Genomic DNA, 27,487 nt, shown 5'->3' on the forward strand with positions numbered 1-27,487 from the left:
AAATCTAATAATAATGTCAAATACTTGTTGGATTTCTGCTCTGGACATGGACTGGTTATTACTAACACCATTTTCCAACATAGAAATGAGCACAAATTCACATGGAGAAAAGTGGTCAATAAGAAAAGAAATAACGCAGTCAATAAGAAAAGTCTCATTGACTGTGTTATTCTTGATAGTGATGTTTTCTCCCTTGTGCAAGACACCAGAGTGTACAGAGGATTTGAAATTGGAAGTGATCACTGTTAAGTCTTGAGCAGGTTAAAGTTGAATTTCATATCGAAAAGAATAACATGTAAGAAAGTTTTAAAGCGAATAAAAGTTGAGCAGCTCTCAGATGTGAACTGTAGACTAAAATACACATAATGTGAACTGTAGACTATTGAAGAAAAAATGAAAGAGTTTGAGAACAGGAACCAAACTTTAGAGATTCAGTGGCAATTCTTGAAAAAAACCTTGATTGATTCAGCCAGAGAGGCATATGGTGAGGTTGTCTGCAAGGATAGAAAAATCAGAACTCCATGGTGGACACGGTAAGTTAAAGAGACAGTGAAGGAAAAGAAAGGATATCAAAATTTCCTGGCAAATAATTCAGCTTGTGCTCTTAGAGAATACAGAGACAAATGCAAGAATGCTAAACACTGTGTAAAACAAGCTAAACAAAAGTCATGGGAGGACTTTGCAAAGAACATACAAAATAAATATCAAGAAGGTGGCAAAATATTTTGGAGGTTGTTGAAGAAGCTTAGAAATGGAGGAAAGAGTACTGTAAAAGGAGTTAGAGATGATAAAGGTGACATAAAAATGGGAGAAATAAGATATCCTTGAAGTATTTAGTAATTACTTAGAGAAATTGCTAAATGAAACAAGCAGTGATAGTACAGTGGTAAAAAACACTCAACAGGCATATAGTCAGGAATACATATTTGAAGTAGAAAAAGCCATCAAAGGCTTAAAATGTGGAAAGGCAACAGGAGTAGATGATATTCGACCAGAAATGCTGAAGTATGGTGGTATAAGAGTCTTGCGGTGGCTGCACTGCATACTTCAGAAGGCCTGGACAGAGGGACGAATTCCCGATGATTGGAGTAGAGCTCTCATAGTAGCCATATGCAAAAAGGGAAATAAAACAATGTGAGAATTACAGAGGTATTTCCCTACTGAGTGTTCCTGGTAAGATATATGCAAGTATACTTGAGAATCAGCTGAGAAGAATTGTAGAAGAAAAGCTTGGTGAAGAACAAGCTGGATTCCGGCCAAATAAAGGCTGTCAGGATCAGATCTTCGCTTTACGACAGTAGAAATCATGGGAATTTAACAAAGATCTCTATTTGAGTTTTGTAGATCTGGAAAAGGCATGACATAGTGCCAAGAGAGAAGCTATTCAATATGCTACACTTATATCGTGTCAATGGAGCATTATACCAAGCAATACTTAGTCTTTATTTGAGTTGTAAGTCATCAGTTAGAATTGAAGTACAGGAAGATGGTTTAATGTTAAATCTGGTGTGAGACAAGGATGTACATTATCCCCTCTGTTATTCATTATCTATATGGATCACATTATGAAGGAAAGTGGTATTAAACCTGATATCAAAATTGGAGATGTTAATGTCAGCTCTTTGCTTTATGCAGATGATGTTATACTTCTAAATAAATCCGCTACAAGTCTGCAAGATTCTCTGACCAAATTCAATTGCTGTTGTAATAGATATGGTATGAAGGTCAGCAATAAAAAGACAAAGACAATGAAAATAGGCAGAATTATTGAAAATGTCAACTGTGTTGTGAATGGAGAATCTGTGGAACAAGTAAAACATTTCAGCTACTTAGGCACGATTTTTACTGAAGATGGTAAATTAAATATAGAAATAGACAACAGAATCAGCAAAGCTGGTATGGTAGGAAGTCAATTGAATAAATTCATATGGAATAAGTGAGAAATTAGTCGGAACACTAAATTAGCTGTATACAAGACAGTGTTCAAACCAGTTTTAACTTATGGATCTGAGAGCTGGGTCAGAAGTAAAACACTTGACCAAAGAATAGACACCATAGATATGAGAATCCTGAGAAAGATTAGAGGCATTTACAGATGGCATCAATGGCAATATCATATTAAAAATGAGGATATTAGGAAAGAACTTGACATTGTCAGCATCCAGGAATGTGTTTGCAGAGCTAATCTCATTTTGTATGATCATTTTAACAGAATGGGATAGGAAAGATTGGCAAAATAAGTGTTCTCTGCCAGGTTGTCAAGAAAACGACCCACAAGAAGACCAAGATATAGGTGGATTGATACAGTACAAAGTACATTGGAGTCTTGACAAGTAACAGACTGATCTGGAGGAAAATTATAAATAGGAAGTTAGTAATGATGTAAATTTTTCATGTAGTACTATCATATCCTGTACACCCCTTGAGGGTACATGGCAGGAATTTGATGATGACTTCCTACCATACCAGCTTTATTCTTTATTTCCGTATTTAGTTTACCATCTTCACTGAAACAGTGCCTAAGTAGCTGAAATGTGTTACTTGTTCTGTAGGTTCTCCATTTGTAATGCAGTTGATATTTTCAGTGCTTCTGCCTGTTTTCATTGTTTTTGGCTTGTTATTGCTTACCTTTTATACCAAACCTTTTTACAACAATTATTCATTTTGGAAACGGAATCTTGCAGACTTATTCCAGATTTATTTAGAAGTATAACATCATTTGCAGAAAGTGAAGAGCTGAGATTAACATTTCCAATTTTGATATCAGGTTTAATACCACTTTTCTTCATAATGCGATCCATATAGATAATAACAGAGGGGATAATGTATAATTATACATTCTTGTCTGACACCTGATTTAGCAAAACCATTTTCCTATACTTTTAACTGCCAACTTACAACTCAAATAAAGACAAAGTATTGTTTGATATAATGCTCCATTGACACCTTTAGTATTTTGAATAGTTTTTCTCTTGGCACCTTGTCATATGCCTTTTCCAGGTCTACAAAACTTAAATACAGATCTTTTTTATTCCTACGATTTCTCAACTATTTGTAGTAAAGTGAAAATCTGATCCTGACATCCTCTATTTGCCCTGAATCCAGCTTGTTCTTCACCAAGCTTACCTTCATAATCCTTCTCAACCGTTTCAAGTATACTTTCATAAATCTTACCAGGAACACTCAGTTCCTGGTAAGATTTATGAAAGCTTGTTTTTGTTTAGGAGTTTCCCTTATTTAAATACATTGGCTATCAATACTCAAAAGGGGTCAAAAAGTTTAAAAAGCCAAAACAAAATAGATAAAACTACAATGAGACACACATGCACTGTTCGGGAACATCAAAACCCACAAGGATGATTATTCGATGCAACCCATAGTCTCTTACAAGAACACCACCACAGCTCCTTTATCTAAATTTGTTGCCAAACTCATCAGACCACTACTGACAACGTCTATCTGTATGATCAAAAATACGGATGACCTATTCTTGAAAATAAATAACACTACTCCATCCCATGATGACATCCTCACCTCATTGGATGCAACTTCATTATACACAAACGTGGATGTACCCAGGACATTAGACATCATGCACACACTACTCACAGAGGACCACACCCTACACACATGCACAAAACTAACACCAATTGACATCATTGACTTGATCAAACTCACAATATCTGCAAACTTCTTTAAGTTCAACAACTCCTTATGTTCAAATTTTCGGTCTCCCAATGGGCCAAAACATCAGTGGTCATCTAGCAGAATTTTTCCTGGCACACACTGAATCACTTCTTTCTACTGTCGGATTCTGATTATGTAGAGATTAGAGTAATTATTATTTGATTCAGAATCCAACATGATCTTCCATCACGAAGGCTAGACGTGTAAATATGATTTAATGTAAACAACTTATTTTACAATTTAATATTCATATAACTACTTTAATTTTGTCTAATATTAATTAATTAATCAAAGATATATGTATTAATAATGAAAAGACTGTATTAAATATTATTAAGCTATTTTATTCATTACTATATTAATATTATAAGAACTTGTATTTGATAATTTAACTGCGCATTAAATGAAATGTAAATATTCCTATTTGTAGAAGTTTAGCATTATGCAATACCTCAATTTTATTATATTTTGTTTGGTTGTCATGGAGGCGTATGTAAGTGAGTGAGCACGTTTTGGAACACCACATGAGGAGAAAGTTTACTGAAGAGTTTTAGATCACGAGAACAATTTAGGCGGGAAGTATGGATATAAAAAGGGAAGAAAACGGAAAAGAAGAATGATAAGGAAACAGAGAGAGAGAGGATTAGCATTAGGTTGGAATCGGAGCATTCGGGAATCACAGTGCGGTAATAGCGAGTCGGCAAGTCACTCATGCAGCTAATAAAGTCTACTAGTCGAGAGGCGGTTAGCTAATAAGTTGTAGAATAACAATTATAGCTACGGAAGACAGCTGAGTGACTACTAAATAGACTAGCAATACTTGAATTGAGATTTAATTTCAGGGCCGACCTTTCAAGGACACACAGAACCTTGAAGCAAAGCACGAAGTTACTAAAGAATAGTAGAGCTGTAAAGTTGAAGTATACCAATAGCTGTGTTTAGAATTGTAATGTCTAAAGAATTAATTGAATGCCGGAAGAGTGAACAACTGTGCATATAAAACCTCAAGTTAAGGAATTATTGTGTGTTGCCTTATTTCATGAGTGATCGGTAGTACTTTATGCAGCAACGTTTGTTTAGGTGTATTGTGACTGATGGTTAATTCAGTTATTGCCTAGAAGATTTATTTTAATGAGTGCCGTATATGCTCAGTGTTTACAGTTATATAAAAATGTTTGTGTGTAAGTTTATGAAGAAAGAAAATTATCGGTAAGATTATTCCAACCATTAATATTCATGTGCAGAAAAGTGTGAGAGTTTCATCCTAGAATTTCCTTATACTAACAATAACTATTGAGGAAGTTAGCTAAAGTGTAAATTTAAGTGTTTGTTTGTGAAGAGGTATTACTGCAATTTTTGTTGTATTTTTTACTTAAGGAACTGTGAGAAGACTGTATTATAGAGAACAGATTTACCATTGTATGAGTTGAATGATTGAATTTATCTGAGGAGTTAAAATGTTTGTGATATCTTAATTACTGATTTGAATTTAAGTGCAAAATTTGTGATTCTAAATTAAATGTTTGTTTTTGTTTATCTAAAGTTGTATTTTGCCTGAATTTCTTTTACTGCACCATTCATAAAATATTCGAACCAAAACGGGCAAATTAAGTAAGTCAAATATACTCGGCCAGTATATAATTTTAAGGAGAAATAGTTGAAGGTTGATTTTTCTTCAATTCTTGAACTAATTCAGATATAAAGTGGCGCAGTCTTTAAATATAAATTTTCTTTATATTTGAATTAGAAATCAACTTACAACTTATCAATTGTTTAAGAACATCATAGTGATCAACATGTCAGATCCAAGTTAAAGATTTAGAAGTAGGATCGAACACTACTCCACCCTTCTCTCTCTCCCCCCAGCATCACCTTTTATGGCAGATACTTAGATGATATTCTATGCATTGGCAAACCTTCACACATCTCAGTCTTTCAAATATCCCTCAACGATTATAGTAACAGACTACAATTCACCTTAGAAACAGAACAAATCCATCAATTTCTTAAACCTGACATTAATCAGAAACAATAACAAGATAGCTACAAAGATATATATTCCACAAACCCACACGTATCGGAAACTACCTCCATTTCAATTCATACCACCCATATTCCGTCAAAAAATCGGTCATCCTATCACAATTTATCAATGCATACAAATTCTCAACCAACAGCAATTATCTTAACTCAGAATTAAAGTAATTAACACATTTTCAAAAATCATAACTATCCTACACATCTAATAAATTACGCAAACAATATGGCAAAATCCTGTCTTAACTATAATACAACCAAAACAGACTTCCCGACGCGTATGGTCATCAAATTGCCATACATCCAAAACACATACAAAGCCTACAAATACATTTTCAAAAACACGGACTATAAACTAGTATTCACCACGAACTAAAAATTAGCAACTCTCCTAAAACCTAAAAAATCTCTCACACACGAAGAAATATTCGAACTCCATAACATTGTCTACAAATTTCCTTGTCAAGAGGACTATGACGTCACCTACACCGGCTCCACAATTGGTCCTTATGGACTAGATTACAAGAGCACCACACGGATTGCAATATTCCCATTCCGGAATATCTGAACACAAAAAAACTTCGCAACATCAAAAAGAAAAATAAAACACAGAGTACAGGGAAGATTGAGATTGCAGCTCACACCCTTGAACTAAAACATATCCCCCAAATTGACAAGGCCATAATCATAGACAAACAAGACAACGAAACAATGCTAGGAATATCCGAAACTATTGCCATAAAATGCGATGAAGATTCTATCAACGCCCACCACCCCTCCTAATTTCTGAATGTTGGATGATCCAGAACCTACAATTTAAGCCACGCCTCCGGCCATGTAGCGACAACTAATGTCCTTATTTGGCAGTTGCAACTTTGCCCTGACATAACCCTACACTCATTTCCGACAAAGTTCCAAGGATGGTCACATGAACGAAACGGTTCCACACTCCGTTAACCTTGCCTTAGTTGCCACAATAGTTTTACCCTTCACCCCCCTCCCCCACACAAAAATGTGCCCTAATTCAAAATAATGTGTGTGTGTGTGTGTGTGTGTATATACACACACACACACACACACACACACCAAACTTATTCCCCCCCCCCCGGCGCTTGTAAACAACCTTCAGCGAGATCATCGAAGTGGAAGACATCATAAAATCAAAAAAAGGTATGTACGAAATTTTTCCACCACGTTTATTCTACCTTAATTGCCTTCTATACTCGCCAATAATGCCCTATATATATATATATATATATATATATATATATATATATATATATATATACACACACACACACACACACATACATACACCCCTCTTGAGTATTAAGGGTCAAAGCTGTATAACTGAGAGGAGACCTCCACATAGCCTTTAAAGGAATGCAGAGAACCGACCAGGGATTCTGACCTAATGTCCAATCCTCACCTTCTTGTGGTGCACCCTGTTGGGTATCTACTTCGATACTGAACGAACGAGGATGGGCTGGCAATTTGGGATTTAGCCGACCAAATTGTATTCTTATTGGTTAAACCAAAATATAGAATTATGGTACATGACAAAATTTCATGCCGGCTGGGGCATTGCCCGGTTAAACAAGGCCGTTGTTTTCGCCAGGGAACCAGGGCAAACAGCGAAAAGTCAGCTACTGGAACAAATCTGAAAAAAAAAAAAAAAAACCCCAACTCAACATCACCAGAGTTAAAGATCGGTACTATCAACGTAAGAAGCCTGAATGGCAAAGAAATGGAGCTAGCTGAGGAATTAGATAAGTACCATATCGACATAATAGTGGTGACTGAAACAAAAAAGACCAAAACTGGTGAGATCTTTCTGAGCAATAAATACAAAATGTTATATTCAGGCAATGACAATCAAGGAAAAGGAGTAGCCATAGTATTCAACACAAAATACGAGGCTAATCTTCTTGAATGGCAGTCAGGCTCAAGTATAGTAATATGGGCAAATATGAGAATGGGGAACTGGACAATGAGACTTATTTGTGCCTCTTGTCCCATAGAAGGTTCTACTAAGGTAGAAGTGGAGGAATTTTTTTAAGGATTTAGAAAAAGCAACTGACACAATGAAAAATGAAAAGTTGATCCTTGTTGGGGATCTAAATAGCAGAGTAGGAAATGATTGCGAGACATACAAAAATATTTTGGGAAAATTTGGAGAAAAGAGCAAAGCTAATAATAATGGCAAATATCTGTTGGATTTCTGCTCAGGACATGGACTGGTTATTACTAACACCATGTTCCAACATAAAAATGTGCACAAATTCACATGGAGAGAAGAGGCTAGGAATAAGAAAAGTCTCATTGACTATGTTATTGTTGATAGTGATATTTTCTCGCTGGTGCAGGACACCAGAGTGTACAGAGGATTTGAAATTGGAAGTGATCACTATTTAGTCTTGAGCAGGATAAAATTGAATTTCAAATTGAAAAGAATTACACGTAAGAAAGTTTTAAAGCGAATAAAAGTTGAGCAGCTCTCAGATGTGAACTGTAGACTAAAATACAGAAAGATTATTGAAAAGAAAATGAAAGAGTTTGAGAACAGGAATCAAATCTTGGAGATTCAGTGGCAAACTCTGAAGAAAACATTGATTGATTCTGCCAGAGAGGCATGTGGTGAGGTTGTGTGCAAGGATAAAAAAATCGGAACTCCTTGGTGGACACAGGAAGTTAAACAGGCAGTGAAGGAAAAGAAGAAAGCATATCAAAAGTTCCTTGCAGATAAGTCAGCTTTTTTGTCTCTTACAGAATACAGAGACAAATGTAAGAAAGCTAAACAGTGTAAAACTAGCTAAACAAAAGTCATGGGAGGACTTTGGCAAGAATATAGAAAAAAAATATCAAGAAGGTGGCAAAATATTCTGGAGGGTGTTAAAGAAGCTTAGGAATCTAGAAAAGAGTGCTGTAAAAGGAGTTAGAGATGATAAAGGTGACGTGAAAACAGGAGAAAAAGATATCCTTGAAGTATGGAGTAATTACTTTGAAAAACTGCTAAATGAAACAAGCAGTGGTGACAGCACAGTGATAAACACTGACCAGGCATGCAGTCAGGAATACATATCCATACTTGAAGTAGAAAAAGCCATCAAAGGCTTGAAATGTTGAAAGGCAGCAGGAGTAGATGATATTCGACCAGAAATGCTGAAGTATGTTGCTATAAGAGTCTTACAGTGGCTGCACTGCATAGTTCAGAAAGCCTGGACAGAGGGATGAATTCCCGATGATTGGAGTAGAGCTCTCATAGTACCCATATATAAAAAGAGAAATAAAACTGAATGTGAGAATTACAGAGGTATTTCCCTACTGAGTGTTCCTGGCAAGATCTATGCAAGTATACTTGAGAAACGGTTGAGAAGAATTGTGGAAGAAAAGCTTGGTGAAGTACAAGCTGGATTCAGGCCAAATAGGGGCTGTGAGGATCAGATCTTCACTATTATGACAAATAGTCAAGAAAGCATGGGAATATAACAAAGATCTGTATTTAAGTTTTGTCGATTTGGAAAAGGCATATGACAAGATGCCAAGAGAGAAGCTATTCAATATGCTGCAGTTATATGGTGTCAATGGGGCATTATATCAAGCAATACTTAGTCTTTATTTGAGTTGTAAGTCATCAGTTAGAATTGAAGTACAGGAAGATGGTTTAATGTTAAATCTGGTGTGAGACAAGGATGTACATTATCCCCTCTGTTATTTATTAACTATATGGATCACATTATGAAGAAATGTGGTATTGAACATGACATCAAACTTGGAGATGTTAATGTCAGCTCTTTGCTTTATGCAGATGATGTTATACTTCTAAATAAATCCGTTACAAGTCTGCAAGATTCTCTGACCAAATTCAATTGCTGTTGTAATAGATATGGTATGAAGGTCAGCTATAAAAAGACAAAGACAATGAAAATAGGCAGAATTATTGAAAATGTCAACTGTGTTGTGAATGGAGAATCTGTGGAACAAGTAAAACATTTCAGCTACTTAGGCACGATTTTTACTGAAGATGGTAAATTAAATATAGAAATAGACAACAAAATCAGCAAAGCTGGTATGGTAGGAAGTCAATTGAATAAATTCATATGGAATAAGTGAGAAATTAGTCGGAACACTAAATTAGCTGTATACAAGACAGTGTTCAAACCAGTTTTAACTTATGGATCTGAGAGCTGGGTCAGAAGTAAAACACTTGACCAAAGACTAGGGACCACAGATATGAGAGTCCTGAGAAAGATTAGAGGCATGAACAGATGGCATCAATGGCAATATCATATTAAAAATGATGATATTAGGAAAGAACTTGACATTGTCAGCATCCAGGAATGCGTTAGCAGAGCTAATCTCAGGTGGTATGGTCACTTAAATAGAATGGGAGAGGAAAGATTAGCAAAACAAGTGTTCTCTGCCAGGTTGGCAGGAAAACGACCCAGAGGAAGACCAAGATATAGGTGGATTGATACGGTACAAAGTGCCTTAGACGATAGAAATATGAGATCTGATAATGTTGGAGTCTTGACAAGTAACAGACTGATTTGGAGGAAAATTGTAGATAGGAAGTTAGTAATTATGTAATTTTTTCATGTAGTACTGTCATATTCTGTACACCCCTTAAGGGTACATGGCAGGAATTTGATGATGAAATATACCCCATTTTCACAAATGCCCAGACCAAATCCAGTTATGTGAGATGCCAGAGACATCCCTGGACAGGGATGTCTCTGAAACAAAAATAATCCTGGATCCAATTTGCATTATCAATTAAATAATTGTGCAAAAATTGTATGGGATAAAATCCTGAAGATGAAAGTTAGATACAGAACATGCACTGATTTTCTAATTTGGAATATAATGGATGTATTGTTGCTGATCGTAAAGCTATTGTAGACACTTTGGGAGAAAACTTTGCTAGAATCTCGGCAACAGTTTCATATCTTCCTGATTTTTTAATATTGAAAGAGGAACAGTGGCTAAGCTTTTGTGCCAAGGGATAGAGCCATACAATCAGCCTGTTTAGCAGGAATACAAAAAGAGCACTTCTGCCCTCTGATCTTAGCACAGTAGGCCCTGATTTCATGCATTATGGGATGATTCAAGATCTCTCTTGATCTTCTCATGGATCACCTTCTCTTACTATACGACAGAATATTTTCAGAGGAAGAGTTTCTGGACTCTTGGCTTAAGTCAGTTGTCATTGCTATTCCAAAACATTGCAAGGATCTGGCATAGGCCAACAGTTTTTGTCCAGTTGCTCTGATTAGCTGTTGTTAGATCTTGAATGAGGAATTTTCATTAAAAAATTATTTCATTCAAGATTTAACAAGAATAAAATAACTAAGATACTTTTACTATAGTAAAAAAAACAAATTGTAAAAGGGGAGCATAAATGAATAACTTTAATGTCAAGTACAAAGGAAAAATGAATTTGTTTGTCTAAATAGAAATTCCATTTTGTAAGTTGTAGCGATCAAAATGTATTCTATGTGAAATGTATATCCAGTGTAAACAAAAGTCCAAGGGTCGCGTGACAGCCACCCAGTTTGGCATAATGCCTGAGGCGAAGGCTTATGCGGATGGTGAATTGAGCTCGCATTCCTCGAGGAGAAGAGTTATGACGAAACAGCTTAAGGGCACAAGGGAAAGTGCCATTTGAAGATTTCTGTAGCAGAAAAGAGGGTGCAATGGAGATATAATAAAGGATTCTATAACGGTTATGATGTTGGTTGGCGATCGATCTCTTCCCTGTCAATGATTGATGGGTACCAGACAGGCAGTATGCAAGATGTCGGCATCCACTGTTTCGAGCCGTCGATAGAAGTCCTACCAGAATGAGGCGGCGGAAGGTTATTTCCCAAAGGCAGGAATGCTGACCATAGTGACCCGTAATGGATTGAGATGAACGCTAGCATCGCTAAGTGCAGAGAAAGCCCTTATCAGATGAACAACATGACCTCCACGTGGACACGAACTGATGGAAGTGCAGAGTCTTATTAAACAAAAGAAGACAGACAAGGTGGAGATGGTAATCACAGTGATAATGTACAGAACTTTCTTACTTATTTTCTAATAGTATTAGAAGGAAAGGCGAATCAGTTTCTAGTGAAAGGAAGTTATGGACAAATACTTGGAACTTTGAATGATTAATATGCTTAGCAATTGGTTGGTGTTTTCATTAGACTGGTTGTCTGAAAACTTATGCTCGTGTGTGACCAAATTAATGTGAGGAGCTAGAATTGTAGATAGAATCTGATTTAAAATGTTGTATTGTGAATGTTATGTGTTGTCATTGATTAACTTGAAGGCTAGAGTTGTTGATTATTTATTAGAATGTTCACTTGTATTCTCCAGTTTGATTTAGTGTTTAATTGATTAAATTCTTGTGTGTATGTGAATCTAATTGTAAGTACTCTAAGATCCTAATAAACATGTTTTGTTATGTAAATCTGAGTTGTCTGAGCATGAGACCAACTTACCACTCATAAAATCAATCTATAAGAAAGGGGAATTTAGAACGTTAGAATCACGACTGCAAGCTAAGAATTCTACAGAACACTGTCTTTGTAAGGTCTTGGATAAACATGAGGCTTCTCTGGTACTTCGAAAGTAACAAACTTCTTTCTTTGATTTGATCTTGAAAACAAGCCTATCTTTTTAATGTAACTAATTACAATTTTTATGTGAGTGCATTTACTAAGTGTCATGTGAAAACCTTTTTATAGCAGTAGTTATTACCACTTTCTCTCTCCCAGTGATTACTATGCGATAGAAAAAGCGAGAGAGAGAGAGATAATGATGAATAGAATTTATATGTAAGGTCATAACCTTGAACTTTGGCTTATAATGAAGTTGGAGCTTCAGGAGCCAATTAAAACATTTTAGAAGTAGTTACTTCTGCTGCTTTGTGAACAAGTGTGCTAGAATATATTAAGTATAACAAGCATTTTACAGAAAACCTACTCAGTTCTGTGTGTAGTTGCTGTATGTAGTTGCAAACTATTGATTGATGTACGACAAACAGATGGAGCATATCACGAATTGAATATAATAGAAGCAAAATAATGAATATTTTTCATTATAAATCAGAACCTCTTTTAAAGTCATGGATTGAACAGTGTTCTGATTTCATGTATAATAGATAGCCAGAGGTCCATGTTTTCCAACAAAATTGAGCACCAATTGCAAAGGTGGATGGAGCCACATCAGCCTTGGATGCTTATTAGGCTGAAGAAAGGCACCTGGAGTAAAATCCTAGCTCCTCCATGTCTATATGGAATCTGGAATTCCATATAGACAGAAGGATAGGTGTATGGTAACATCAACAACACTCATCACATTTGGTTACTATAGTGCAAGATGATGGTTGTGGTAAAGTCCTAGTCTGAGCATATTTTCATGCTAGTCTCCTTTAGTAGAACATAGGCTGCAATGAGGACCAACCATAGTATCATTGCCAACCAGGTATATTCATTTATGATAAGTTTACCCTTCATGCAACAGACATTTCTAGTACTGATCACCTACCGTGTCATCCAGAAATGGTTACAGGACATATCAGCAGTGAGCTCCCTCAGTTGGGGAAGGATTCACTGTCATTATATATTTTAAAAAAGGTTATATACTGCCAAGAGAACTACAGTATTCATTATATTCTTATGGGCCAGAATACCTTCTCTCAGAACCTCATGATATAAATTCCCTATCTGCACATAGATATGCTATCATGATGAACAAAATTATATTCATAGTATATTTCTTCATTATTATATATTATTTGTTAAAATAGTAGTAAAAGCTTTTATCATATCAGAGAATATACTTTATTCTTAATCTAGAGGCTAGATATTCTGATTTCCTTCTCAGATCGCAGCAAATTCCCTTTTTGAGATTGAGAGCAAGTAGGCAAAAATGCTAGGCATAAAAACTGTATTTGATAGTGCCATCCTTTTCTAAAAATTGCTTTAATAAGAAAATTTAAGCAACAGCTAATGTATGGTTTTTAAGATACAAAGAAGGTATTGGAAAATGAAATATACAGAAGACATCAAAAATAATCAACGGAATGCAAAAGAAGTAGAAGATGCTGGGAACAGTATCAGCTGCAAGTATTACTTTCAGAATGAAATCACAGTTACACATATCATGATCTGCACTCTACAATAAAAAAATAAGATAGGATGAATCTTCAAGTATAATAAATATTTGCATTATTCAGATTATTGAAGTTGATTGTTCATTGGAGAACTAGGCATATATGCAATTTATGTTTGCTGTCAGCTATGTTGCCTATGGGGAGGTTATGCAACATGATCAAACACAAATAGATTTTCCTCAATTAGAAGAATGTCACTTCAAAATTAATCAGATTGCTTGTATTATTACAACTACATAAAGATCACTGGAGAAGTTGAAACGATCCAGACCACTATCCATTATGATCATGATATGATTTCAAATTATATAGGGTCTATTTAATTAATTAGTTCAACCAGAAAAGAAAGGTGAAATCAGTATGGTTCATTTTTTTTCAGCATTTATGTGCTTGATTTGTTTAATCAACAAGAATTTTATGGCTGTATCTCTCATTTGTCAACCACATTTTGGTTATTTTTTTTTAATAGTTTGTATTTTGAGTTAAACTGACAATAGTTCTATAGAAACTGGTAGATTAAAAAAAAACATGAATGTGGATATGCCAGTGCCACTGGGTTATACTGACATAGAGATTGCTTAAATGTACTATCAATAATAAAATAACACTTAATTTATCTAGAATGTCTGCTAATTCTAAACTTCGTATTCTCACTATAATTTGGTGCAGATTTTTCTTTGCCAGAGACTCTTTCTCCCTTCTCAGCTTCATGCTACTTGATACTGATATCATTTTAAGTACATTTTTATTTATAGAAACAGGAGCTTTTCGTTGTTATTTTTACTACTGTTCTCTGCAGCATGTAAATTAATTTTTAAAGTAAATAATGTCTGTTCTTCTATCACAAAGTAACTTTTTCTTTCTTTTTTTTTTTTCCATTAAGATTTTATCTGTAGTAGATGAAAGTACCAAAGATGCAGAAAATCTTCATGATAAGTTGAATAGAACAAAAAGTGTGGAAAGGAAAAATGAAGAATTGTTTGAGGAATTCAGCAAATATATCCATGGTCAGTTTGAAGAACTAGACAATGCAATTTCATCTATGGCTGTCGAAAGTGTTCAAAAGATTGAAGAATTTGAAAAATTTACTAGTAAGTTATCCTTGTTACTTATGTAGTAGCATTAACAGTATTTAGAATAATTAGTTAATTAAATTATCCAGTTCTAGATATCTTTCTGAAAATTTTCACATTGCTTCTCTAAAACAGATCAGTACAATATAGGAAATTTCCTATATTCTTAAGGGACAACCCTGGGATAGAAATGCTGAGTATTCTTGCGATTAAATATTAAAACATGATTAATTCATGTTTAATATTTTATATTGAAATGTGATAAGATAACATGAAAGATTATTATTATTTTTTTATTATTGTTCCGAGCAACTCCAAGGAGTCGACAGACTCATCGAGGGAGGCCCTAACATCATGTCCAGAGATATAAAGCTATCCAATGTGACCTATCGTGAATTGCATTGATTCTCCTACCTATTGAATTACAAAAGTCTTGTCACGTTCCTTAATTGCTTTCACTGGATATTCCAGATCCTACATAAAAAAAAATTCAACAGATTTTCTTGAAAAAATCAAGGATATAAAAATCAAAGAGTCTGAGTTGTTAGTCAGTTTTGACATTGTTTCTCTCTTTACCAATATTCCATTAGCCCCGACACAGTCAAATTATTATGAGGATTACCCTCCAGATACTACACACCATGTCAATGTTGAATGTTTTCAGAGAGCTCCCGAAAGCTAAGTATAATTTTGAGTGAAAATTGGAATATTAGTTTAAATTTTAACATAGTATTGTTTATTTTTGATTTTTGGTAGCTTGTTGTGTCTGTGTGATTTTGGTGTGAATTCCATTTTATTTAACTTAGTATTTTAACGATACGTTTCATAGAATAACACATGGCAGTAATGTGACGTAAGATAATGGTGTCCAAAAATATGATGCTTTGTTCAAAAACTATAATGTGAGGGAGTTTGTCCAATGTGATGTATGTGGGATGTATGCATTCCCAAAGGAGGTTGGAGTTTGAATGGAAAGTGATAGTGGTGGGAGAATGTGTAAGCAAAGTGAGGAATTGAAGTATGTGTCAGGTTGTGAGATAGTTATGGTTGAAGAATGCGAGTGAAAATAGTGGCTTGATAGGGAATTGTGATGTTGTACAAGATGGCAATGAGAACAGTGATCAAAGAGAGAGTGAAAGCAAGTATGCAGAAAGAGAAAAGGGTTTAAATGATGAAAAAATGAGGAATTATTTGTAGGGAGTGAGATCGCTAGGTTGCGTGCAGTGATACACAGTGCGCAGCGAGAGTTGGAGCACCTGCAAAACTCTTTCCCGAGTGCCTCGGCTAATGGAAATAAACAAGTGTTTGAAAGAAAAATAAGCATAAGAGTGGGAGAGTTCCTGAAATGAAGGAAAGAGTGTTGTATGGTGACCCTCTAAAGGTAGCGAAAGAAAAGAGTGACAGAGTTAGGATGGTGAGTCTGTTACCGCGGTACGACAGAGAGGAGCTTAGGAGGAGGACCATAATCGCAAATGACTTTATGTGCAGGTTATGCAGACGGTGTGGTGTGGAATGAATTTGATGGGCGAAAGGATTTATACAAGATGGATGGCCTGCATTTGAATGGATTTGGTGTGCAGAGACTAGAAAAAGTGTTGCTGCATGAAGTGTAAATGGATGTGCAGAACGAGAGAAACTAGAACTAACAAGGGGGGGGGGGAGTGAATATGCAGACATCAGTGAGACAGTTGAGTGTAAGAATGTATATAATGTACCTGAGCAGGTACTAAGGACAAGAAATCGGAATGGGATAGTTAGAATAATGCATCAAGATAGGGGTGGGACAAAGCGACCTCTGCATTTCATGTATACTAATGCCAGGAGTATTAGGAACAAGAAGAATTTTTGGCCTTGATTGGCTCTTCCTGGCCACAGATTATTGGCATTAGTGAAACATGGCTGATGGAAGATGATATAGTTAGTGGGATAGAATGTGTAGGGTATAGTGTGTTCAGGGGGGACAGAGAGAATAAAATGGGGGGAGTGTTATTGATGTATAGCTGATGAACTGCAGCCAAGGAGAATTGAAGTTGTATTGCAGGATAGTGAAAAGAGCTTATTTGAGACTATTTGGTGTGAGATTGAGATTGGCAGAACAAAATATATAGTTGGGTGCTGCTATAGACCAGGTGATGGAATAGATGGTGAAGATAGTATGCATATACAAATTGATGAAATGAGTGGAAGGAGGGTAATTATTATAGGGGATTTCAATTATGGTAATGTTGATTGGAAGGAGGAGAGGACACATGAGGAAGGAAATGAAATTTATTCAATTATTAAGGAATAACTATCTGAGACAGCATGGAATGGAAAATACTAGGGGTTTGAGAGTGCTTGACCTGGTAATCATCTGAGATTTTGACTGTAATGAATATGACCCTGTTGCCACCTATTCGTGAGAGTGATCATAAGGTCTTGACCTGGGAGATGGCTAAAGGTGTGGCATTTTCGATTAAGACAGGGTATATATGGAATTACTGTGCTGGCAAGTATATGACAAGCTTAGGAGATTGCTTGGATCAGCGCATGGTATGTACAACTGCAAGGGCTGGATGTCGATTGAGCATGGGAAGTGGTCAAGACATTTACAGAAGGTTATGGCTGATTGTATACCTAGGGTCCGAATAGTAAAACAATCATCATCAAATTCCTGCCATGTACCCTCAAGGGGTGTACAGGATATGACAGTACTACATGAAAAAATTACATCATTACTAACTTCCTATCTACAGTTTTCCTCCAAATCAGTCTGTTACTTGTCAAGACTCCAACATTATCAGATCTTATATTTCTATCGTCTAAGGCACTTTGTACCGTATCAATCCACCTATATCTTGGTCTTCCTCTGGGTCGTTTTCCTGCCAACCTGGCAGAGAACACTTGTTTTGCTAATCTTTCCTCTCCCATTCTATTTAAGTGACCATACCACCTGAGATTAGCTCTGCTAACGCATTCCTGGATGCTGACAATGTCAAGTTCTTTCCTAATATTCTCATTTTTAATATGATATTGCCATTGATGCCATCTGTTCACGCCTCTAATCTTTCTCAGGACTCTCATATCTGCGGTCTCTAGTCTTTGGTCAAGTGTTTTACTTCTGACCCAGCTCTCAGATCTATAGTAAATCAAGTAGGGGTTAAATGGATGAATAATACCATTAAGCTTGAGCTGCAAAAAAAAAAAACAACTGTGGAGGGAATTTAAAGAGAAAGGTGACCTGCGGGCACACGAACGGTATAAAGTGCAGGCCAGAAGGGTAACGAGTGTGGTAAAAGAAAAGGAGCAAAAGCAGATTATGAAAGGAAACTAGGTATGCAAGCTAAAGAGAATCCTAAACAGTTCTTTCAATATGCTGCAAGCAAAAAAAAAAAACTGTACACGGCAGAATGATTTTAAAGAATGTTGATGGTAAGGAGGTCACTGAATCAGTCGATATAGTGGAATTACTGAGCGAGCACTTTGCAAGAGTATATCATCCAGGTGGTGATGTTCGCTAATGATGCAAAGTTGGGTAGGGCAATAGTGAATGATGCAGAAGATGTCAAAATCTTGCAGGATGACTTGGATAGATTGGAGTTCTGGTCTAAGGAGAATGTCAATTTAATGTGACAAAATGTAAGTTTATGCATTTTAGGGTGAAAAGATTAGCAGCAGGAGTACAGTTATGGGTGGAACTGTACTCCAGGAGATTGATGAGGTCATAGACTTGGGAGTGTTGGTGGATAGGGAGATGAAGTTTAGGGGGCACATTGCAAAAGTGGCTAAATCAGCTCATCAACTCACTTGGTTGTTGAAAAATAATTTGACGAGCAGAGAAGCAAGTTATTGTACCTCTGTACTGAGCCTTGATAAGACCTCATCTCGACTACTCTGCCCAGATTTGGTCACCTAAGTTTCTTCTTGGTGGGGAGGAGGTGGAGAGGATCCAGAGGCGAGTGACCAAGATGATAGGTCTATGGAATCAACCTTATGAGAACAGGTTGAAGATTTGTGGGTTGCAGAAATTAGTTGATAAGTGGAAAAGGGGAGATATGATTGAGGCATTCAAATTGCTAAAGGGTTTCTATAGAATTAATTCAGAGGATATTTTTGAGATCAGGACTGGTGGTGGGAGAACTAGGGGACATCTATGGAAGCTGGGCAAGAGTGTGGTTAGCAAGGGTGTTAGAGCTGGGTTCTTTACTTTTAGAGTGGTAACTGAGTTGAATAAGCTGCCAGAGTCGGTTGTGGGTGCTATGATCATGAGTGAGTTCTAGGCAAGGTATGATAGATACTGCGAGAATGTCGTATAGTTGTGTGGACATGATGTTTAGGGCCTCCCCTGGAGTCGCCCGTAATAATAATATTGCAAAGATTTTCGAATTTGTTATCCGTTCAGGTTATTTCAGCTGGAAAAACAAGATCTACAAATAAGTTGAAGGTACTGCCATGGGTAGCCTTCTCTCCACCTTTGGCAAACTACTTTTTGAAACAATTCGAAAACAGTTTTCATCTATTCATCCTCAAGCATCTCTTTGGTATTGTTATGTCGATGATGTTTTTGCTATTTGGTGACATACTGAAGATGAGCTTTCCACATGTTTACAACAGATAAATAGCCTTCATCCACGTATTCAGTTCACCACAGAAAAAGAAAATTCTCGTACTTTACCATTCTTGGACATCCTCCTTACTCGAACTTCTGGTAGCTGATCTAAAAGCATCTTTTGAAAGCCACATTTACTGGCAGATACATTCGTAAAAAGTCTGCTCACCACACATCTCAAAAATTTGGCATTCTTAAATCTCTAATTAATAGAGCACATAAAGTTTTCACTTGTCCAGTAATCTTACAACAAGAACTTTCCATCATTAAAAAGTTAATGGAATCGAATAATTACAACCCCAATCAAATCCAACAGATAATTGAATCGTATGTTGCAACACCTGAGGTTTCTTTAACAGTCCGCAGAGTTCCAATTCCTTACATTCCAGGAATCTCAGAACCCATAGGTAGAATTTTGAAAAAATATGAATGTCTTTTTAAAGAACATTATGAAGCTATTTTACACTGACCGAATTTAAATCGAAATGATTGTCTCTCGCTCTCGAAGATATTGGAGACTTATTTTATGCAATCAATAAAAAAAACTAATTATCTTAAAGATTAGTTATTATTTCTGTAATTTCCTAGCACGCAACAATTGTATTTTAATAGGTGATCCAATGAATGTTCGTTACTTGTATTCCATTCCTATAACTGTTTGTGTGACACTGAAGATGTTCCATTAGTTTTAGTATGAAATATCTGTACCGTTTGAATAATTATACTATGCCACAGGTACCTCTAAAAAATAATTTTGATCAAGTGTCTTATTTCTACCCAACTCTCGGATACAGAAATTAAAATTGATTTGAAGACTGTCTTTCATAAAGTGTTGTAATACAGATAATTTAGTGCATCTTTCTTTCCATATTATCCCATCTTTCTTTTTCCATATAAATTTATTCAGCTGATTTCCTACATTACTATCTTTACTAATTCTGTTGTTTGTTTCCATATTTAATTTACCATATTCACTAAATATTGTGCCTAAATAGCTGAAATGTTTTACTTGTTCTATAGGTTCACCATTCAGGAGACATGTAATTTTTTCATGTTTCTACCTATTTGCATACCAAATTTATTACAACAGTTCAATTTTCAGGGAATTTTGCAGACTTGTACTGGATTTAATCAGAAGTATAACATCATTGAATAAAGTAAAGAGCTAAGTTAACATCATCAATTTTGATATCAGATTAAATACCGCTTTCCTTCATAATGTGATCCATATAGATAATGAATGACAGTGCAGATAATGTGCACCCTTGTTCACACACTTGATTTTACTTCAAACCATCTTCCTATTGCTCCTTCAAGGCTAACTGCCTTATAGCTTAAAAAATAAACTGTATTTTTTTTAATATAATGTCTCATTTACATCATATAACTGTAATATTTTGAAGACTTTCCTCTTGGCACCTTATCATTTGCCTTTTCCAGATCAACAAAAACTTCAATACAAATCCTGATTATATTCCCAATTATTTGTCATAAAGTGAAAAAATGATCCTGACAGCCTCTGTTTTGTCCGAATCCAGCTTGTTCTTTACCAAGCTTTCCTTCTACAATACTTAACCATTTCTCTATTCTTGCATAAATATTTCCAGGAACACACAGTAGGGAAATACCTCTGTAATTCTCGCATTCAGTTTTATTTCCCTTTTTTATATATGGATACTATGAGTTCTACTCAGATCATCTGAAATTTGTCCCTCTGTCCAGGCCTTCTGAACTATGCAATGTAGCCACTATAAAACTTTTATATCTACATATTTCAGCATTTCTGGTTGAATTTCATCTATCCAGCTATACATCTACTTTACCTCTGAAAGCTGCACAACATTTATTAATTTTAAACTTTCTTACACACACTTCTTTTGAATATTAAATTCAATTTTATCCTGCTCAAAACTAAATAGTGATCACTTGTTATTTTAAATCCTCAGTATACTCTTGTGTCCTGAACCAGTGGGAAAACATTGATATCAACTATAACATAGTCAATGAGATTTATTTCTTGCAACTTCTCTCCATCTAAATTTTATGAAATGTAGAGAAGACAATTTAACTAATCCATATCTTTTAACAGAAATCCAGTATTTATTTACCATTATTATTGGCTTTTTGCTTTTCTCCAAATTTTTCCACAACATTTGTATCTCTAGTAATTATTTCCTGTTCTGCTGTTTAGATCTCCAACAAGAACCAACCTTTCCTTTTTCATTGAGCTACCTGACTTCTCTAATGTCTCAAATTCCTCCATTTTGATATTCCTCCCTGATCGTTATTGCCTGAATACTAAGAAAGATTTCACCTGTTTTTCTCATCTTCGTTTCAGTCATCCCTGTTATGTCAAACTAGTACTTATCCAATTCTTCTGCTAGTTTCATTTCTTTTCTGTTCATGCTTCTTATGTTGATAATACCAATCTTGAACTCAGTCGATGCTTGGGTTGGGACATGTTCAGGGATTTGTTCCAGTAGCTGACTTTTCACTGTTCCGTCTGATTCCCTGATGAAAATAACAAAGACCTTGTTTAATCAGGCAACGCCCAAACAGACATGAAATTCTGCCATACTGTACCATCATTTTGCTTTCTGGTTTAAGTTAATAAGAATACAATTTGGTTAGCTAAATTCCAAATTGCCAGATATACCTAACATGGCACATCACAAGAAGGTAAGAATTGGACATTAGGTCAGAATCACCAGTCAGATCTCTGCATTCTTTAAAAGGCTGTCTCCTCCCAGTTATACAGATTCGACCTTTAAGCACCCCCCCCCCCCCCCCACTTTCACAGCTTTTGCTTTATTTCCCTTTTTATTTATTTTTTTCGCATTTTATTTTGTTGTATTTTGTAGTATACAGTTTTTACGTTTTATCTAAGAGTGCAGTCTACTTTTCCATTTGATGTTACTTAGGAGTAGTAGATGCATGAACAAATAAAAGAAAATCAATTGTACATTTAACTTTCACTGTAGTAAGTTAAAGCATGCTGATTATCATAAATAACACTGCATAGCAATCTTGACTGTTGTCTAGTAAATTGAATAGTACCATGTGAAATAAAATTCACTATAATAAAATTTTCACTAAAACTGCTCATTTTTGTTAGCAGTCTGTAGTAAAAAATTTGACTACTTTTTATTTCTCCAAGCATTTTAAATCCATTTTACTTGAAATCATTTATTATACTGTACTCAGCATTCTTTGATATTTTCATTACAGATAAAGGATTTGATTTATGGCAAAATCATCTCTCTGAATTGTCTGAAAGCTTCCATTCATTAGTAAGCTCCCTCACTCCAAATATAAATTGTCTTTCTTCAGAATTTGTGGACCAGCAAGCAAAGTCTGATACTTTAATAAGTGAAGCACTTGATCAGGCATTGCAAAGTAAGGTAAGATTTTATATTTATAATTCAGAAGTCTTTTTTTTTTTTTAAATGTAAATAGTTCTGTTTTGGATTCCTTTTTCACTTCTTATGGCATGCATATTATTTACTCTCTACTTTTATTTTTTTCCATTTATGAGATTTCTCTTTTTGCTTCCTGATTATATATTTAGTCACATCAGAACAAAAAATTTTCTACTTTCATTGTAAGTAGTACAATATTCATAATTGATATTTATTTTATTTTCTGTGTGTGTGGGGAGGTGCTTAAGGGTCAAAGCTACATAACTGAGAAGAGACGTCCACATAGCCTTTTAAGGATTGTTGAAAAACGACCAGGGCTTATGACTAATGAGGTAATGTCCAATCCACATCTTCTCGTGGTGCACCCTGTTAAGTATCTATCTGGATACTGAAAGAATGAGAATGGCCTGGCAATTTGGGATTTAGCCGACAAAATTGTATTCTTATTGGCTTGAACCACAATGTAAAATGATGGTACAACATGACAGAATTTCATGCCGGCTAGGGCATTACGTTAAACAAGGGGCCCACTATTGTATTTTGCCAAGGAACCATGGTGAACAGTTAAGTCAGCTACTGGAACAAATCCTGAAAAACATCAGAACTCAACGTCATCATAGTTCAAGATCAGTACTAACAACATAAGAATCCTGAATGGCAAAGAAATGGAGCTAGCTGAGGAATTGGATAAGTACCAGATCAACATAATAGGGGTGAGTGAAACAAAAAAGACCAAAACTGGTAAGATCTTTCTGAACAATAAATACAAAATGTTATACTCAGGCAATGAAAATCAAGGAAAACGAATAGAAATGAGGCTAATCTTCTTGAATGGCAGGCAGTCTCAAGTAGTGATGTGGACAAATATGAGAATGGGGAACTGGACAATGAGACTTATTTGTGCCAGTGGTCCCACAGAAGGTTTTACTAAGGTAGAAGCAGAGGAATTTTTTGAAGCTTTAGAGAAAGCAACTGACACAATGAAAAAGAAAACGTTGGTCCTTGTTGGGGATCTAAATAGCAGAGTAGGAAATGATTGTCAGACATACAAAAAATATATTGGGAAAATTTGGAGAAAATAGCAAAGCTCATAATAATGGCAAATACCTGTTGAATTTTTGCTCAGGACATGGACTGGTTATTACTAACACAATGTCAATTTGTGCACAAATTCACAAGGAGAGAAGAGGCAAGGAATAAGAAAAGTCTCATTAACTATGTTATTGTTGATAGTGATGCTTTCTCCCTGGTGCAGGACACCAGAGTGTACAGAGGATTTGAAATTGGAAGTCATCACTGCTTAATCTTGAGCAGGATAAAATTGAATTTCATATTGAAAAGAAGAACATGAAAGAAAGTTTTAAAGTGAATAAAAGTTGAGCATCTCTCAGATGTGAACTATAGACTAAAATACACAAACATGATTGAAGAAAAAATTAAAGAGTTTGAGAACAGGAACCAAACCATGGAGATTCAATGACAAGTCTTAAAGAAAACACTAACTGATTCAGCCAGAGAGGCATGTGGTGAGGTTCTCAGTAAGGATAGAAAAATCATACTTGAACATACAGAACTCAATGGTGGATACAGGAAGTTGAAGATGCAGTGAAAGAAAAGAAAGCATATCAAAAGTTCCTGGCAAAATGGAAAAAGCGAATGACAAAGGTACCAAGAAAGAAGCTATTCATAATGCTACAGTTGTTTGGTGTCAGTGGGGCATTATATCAAACAATGCTTAGTCTTGATTTGAGTTGTAAGTCAGCAGTTAGGATTGAATGAACTACAGGAAGATGGTTTAATGTTCAATCTGGTGTCAGAAAAGGATGTAAATTATCCCCTTTGTTATTATCTATATGGATCAGATTATTAAGGAAAGTGGTATTAAACCTGATATCAAAATTGGAAATGTTAATCTCAGCTCTTTGCTTTATGCAGATGATGTTATACTTGTAAATAAATCTGATACATGTCTGCAAAATTCCCTGACTAAAGTGAATAACTGTTGTAATGGATATGGTATGAAGGTCAGCAATAAAAAGAGAAATGTAATGAAAATAATCAGAAACATTGAATATATCAACTGCGTTGTAAATGGAGAACGTATAGAACAAGTAAAACATTTCGGCTACTTTGGAACAATTTTTAGTTAAGATGGTAAATTAAATATGGAAATAGACTTGAGAATCAGCAAAGCTGTTTGCTGAAAATCAACTGAATAAATTTCTATTTATTCAGTTGAATAAGAGAAGAATCAGTCAAAATACTGAATTAGCTGTATATCAAGATAATGTTCAAGCCAATTTTAACTTACGGATCTGAGACCTAGGTCAGAAGTGAAACACATCACCAAAGACTAGAGATTGCAGGTATGAGAGTCCTGAGAAAGATTATGGGCATGAGCAGATGGCATCTATGGCAATATCGTATTAAAATTGAGGATATTAAGAAAGAACCTGACATTGTCAGCATCCTGGAATGCATTAGCAGAGCTAATCTCAGGTAGTATGGTCACTTAAACAGAATGGGAAAGGGAAGATTAGCAAAACAAGTGTTCTCTGCCAGGTTGGCAAAAAAAAAAATGACCCAGAGGAAGACCAAGATATAGGTGGTTTGATACAGTAAAATGTGCCTTGGAAGATAGAAATATAAGATCTGATACTATTGGAGTCTTGACAGGTAACAGACTGATTTGGTGGAAAATTGTAGATAGGAAGTTAGTAATGATGTAATTTTTCATGTAGTACTATCATATCCTGTACGCCACTTGACAGTATATATCAGGAATATGATGATGATGTTCCAACATGAATATGTGTACAAATTCACATGGAGAAAAGAGGCAAGGAATAAGAAAGTTTCATTGACTATGTTATTGTTGATAGTGATGTTTTCTCTCTAGTGCTGGACACCAGAGTGTACTGAGGATTTGAAATTAGAAGTGATCACCATTTAGTCTTAAGTAGGATGAAATTGAATTTCATATTGAAAATAAATTAAAGTTTTGAAGCGAATAAAAGTTGAGCAGTTCTCAGATGTGAACTGTAGACTAAAATACACAAACATGATTGAAGAAAAAATGAAGACATTTGAGAACAGGAAACAAACCTTGGAGATTGATTGGCAAATCCCAAAGAAAATATTGATTCGTCTGCAAGCACAGGAAAATGAGAACTCCATGGTGGACACAAGAAGTTAGTCAGTGAAAGAAAAGAAGGAAGGAAGCATATCAAAAGTTCCTGGTGAATAAGTTAGCCTTGTGGTCTTAGAGAATATAGAGACAAATATAAAGCTAAGCCCTGTGTAAGACTAGCTAAACAAGTCATGGGAAGTCTTTTGTAAGAACATAGAAAATAAATATAAAGATAGTTGCAAGCTATTCTGGAGGGTGTTGAAAAAGCTTAGAAATGGAGGAAAGAGTGCTATGAAAGGAATCAGATGATAAAGCTCTCAAATGTGAATAGTAAAAACTGGAGAAAAAGTTACTCTTGGTGTATGGAGTAATTACGTCAAAAAATTACTAAATGAAAAAACCAATAACATCGCATTGGTAGAAAATCCTCAAAGGGCATGCAATCATGATACATATCCATACTTAAAATAGAAAAAGCCATAAAATTGTGAAATGTGGAAAGGCAGCTGGAGTTAATGATATTCGAGCAGAAATGCTCAAGTATGGAGGTATTGAAAGTCTTACAGTTGTTTCACTGCATTGTTCAAAAGGCCTGGACACGGACGAATTCCAGATGACTTGAGTAGAGCTCCCATAGTACCTATATACAAAAAAGGAAATAAAACTGAATGTGATATTTACAGAGGTATTTTCCTACTGAATGTTCCTGGAAAGATTTATTCAAGTATGTATGCTTGAAAAATGGTTGAAGGATTGTAGAAAGAAAGTTTGAAGAACAAGTTGGATTCAGGCCAAATAGAGACTGTCAGGATCAGATATTCACTTTATGACAAATAGTTGAGAAGTCATGACAATATATCAAAAATCTGTATTTAAGTTATGTAGACCTTCAAAAGACATATGACAAGGTGCCAAGAGAAATGCTATTGAAAACATTGGTTATATATTGTGTCAATGAGGCATTATATCAAGCACTACGTATTCTTTATTTGAGTTGTAAATCAGCAGCAAGAATTAAAGAAGTACAGTAAATGGTTTAATATTAAATCTGGTATAAGATGAGGATGTTCATTATTCACGTGGATCATATTATGAAGCACGGCGGTATTAAACCTAATACTAAAAATGGCAAATGTTTATATCATGTCTTTACTTTATGCAATATTATAAATCTGATAAAAGTCTGCAAGATTTCCTGCCTAAATTGAATAACTGTTGTAATAAATTTGGTGTGAAAATTAACAATAACAAGAAAAAGAAAATAATCATAAACATTGAAAATATCAACTGCTTTGTGAATGGAGAAACTATAGAACAAGTAAAACATTTTTAAGCTACTAGCTATAATTTTTATTGAAGCTTGTAAATTCAAATTGGAAATAGAAAACA

General features: G+C 35.2%; 1 protein-coding gene across 2 annotated transcripts in view; it reads left to right on the top strand.

Annotated features, from left to right (window-relative positions):
- Positions 1-27,487, top strand: part of LOC150109817 (kinesin-like protein KIF11) — a 575,645-nt gene that overhangs the window by 298,307 nt on the left and 249,851 nt on the right. For both annotated transcript variants that reach the window (XM_090396826.1, XM_090396834.1), the window contains exons 14-15: positions 14,772-14,979; positions 22,778-22,950. In XM_090396826.1, the coding sequence (XP_090252952.1) occupies positions 14,772-14,979; positions 22,778-22,950 (381 nt within the window). The remainder of the gene's footprint in view (positions 1-14,771; positions 14,980-22,777; positions 22,951-27,487) is intronic.

This window comes from Typopeltis vanoorti, chromosome 1 (assembly GCF_054136105.1).
Source record: "Typopeltis vanoorti isolate ZY-2024b chromosome 1, IOZ_Tvanoo_1.0, whole genome shotgun sequence".
In the NCBI taxonomy this organism is placed as follows: Eukaryota; Metazoa; Arthropoda; class Arachnida; order Uropygi; family Thelyphonidae; genus Typopeltis; species Typopeltis vanoorti.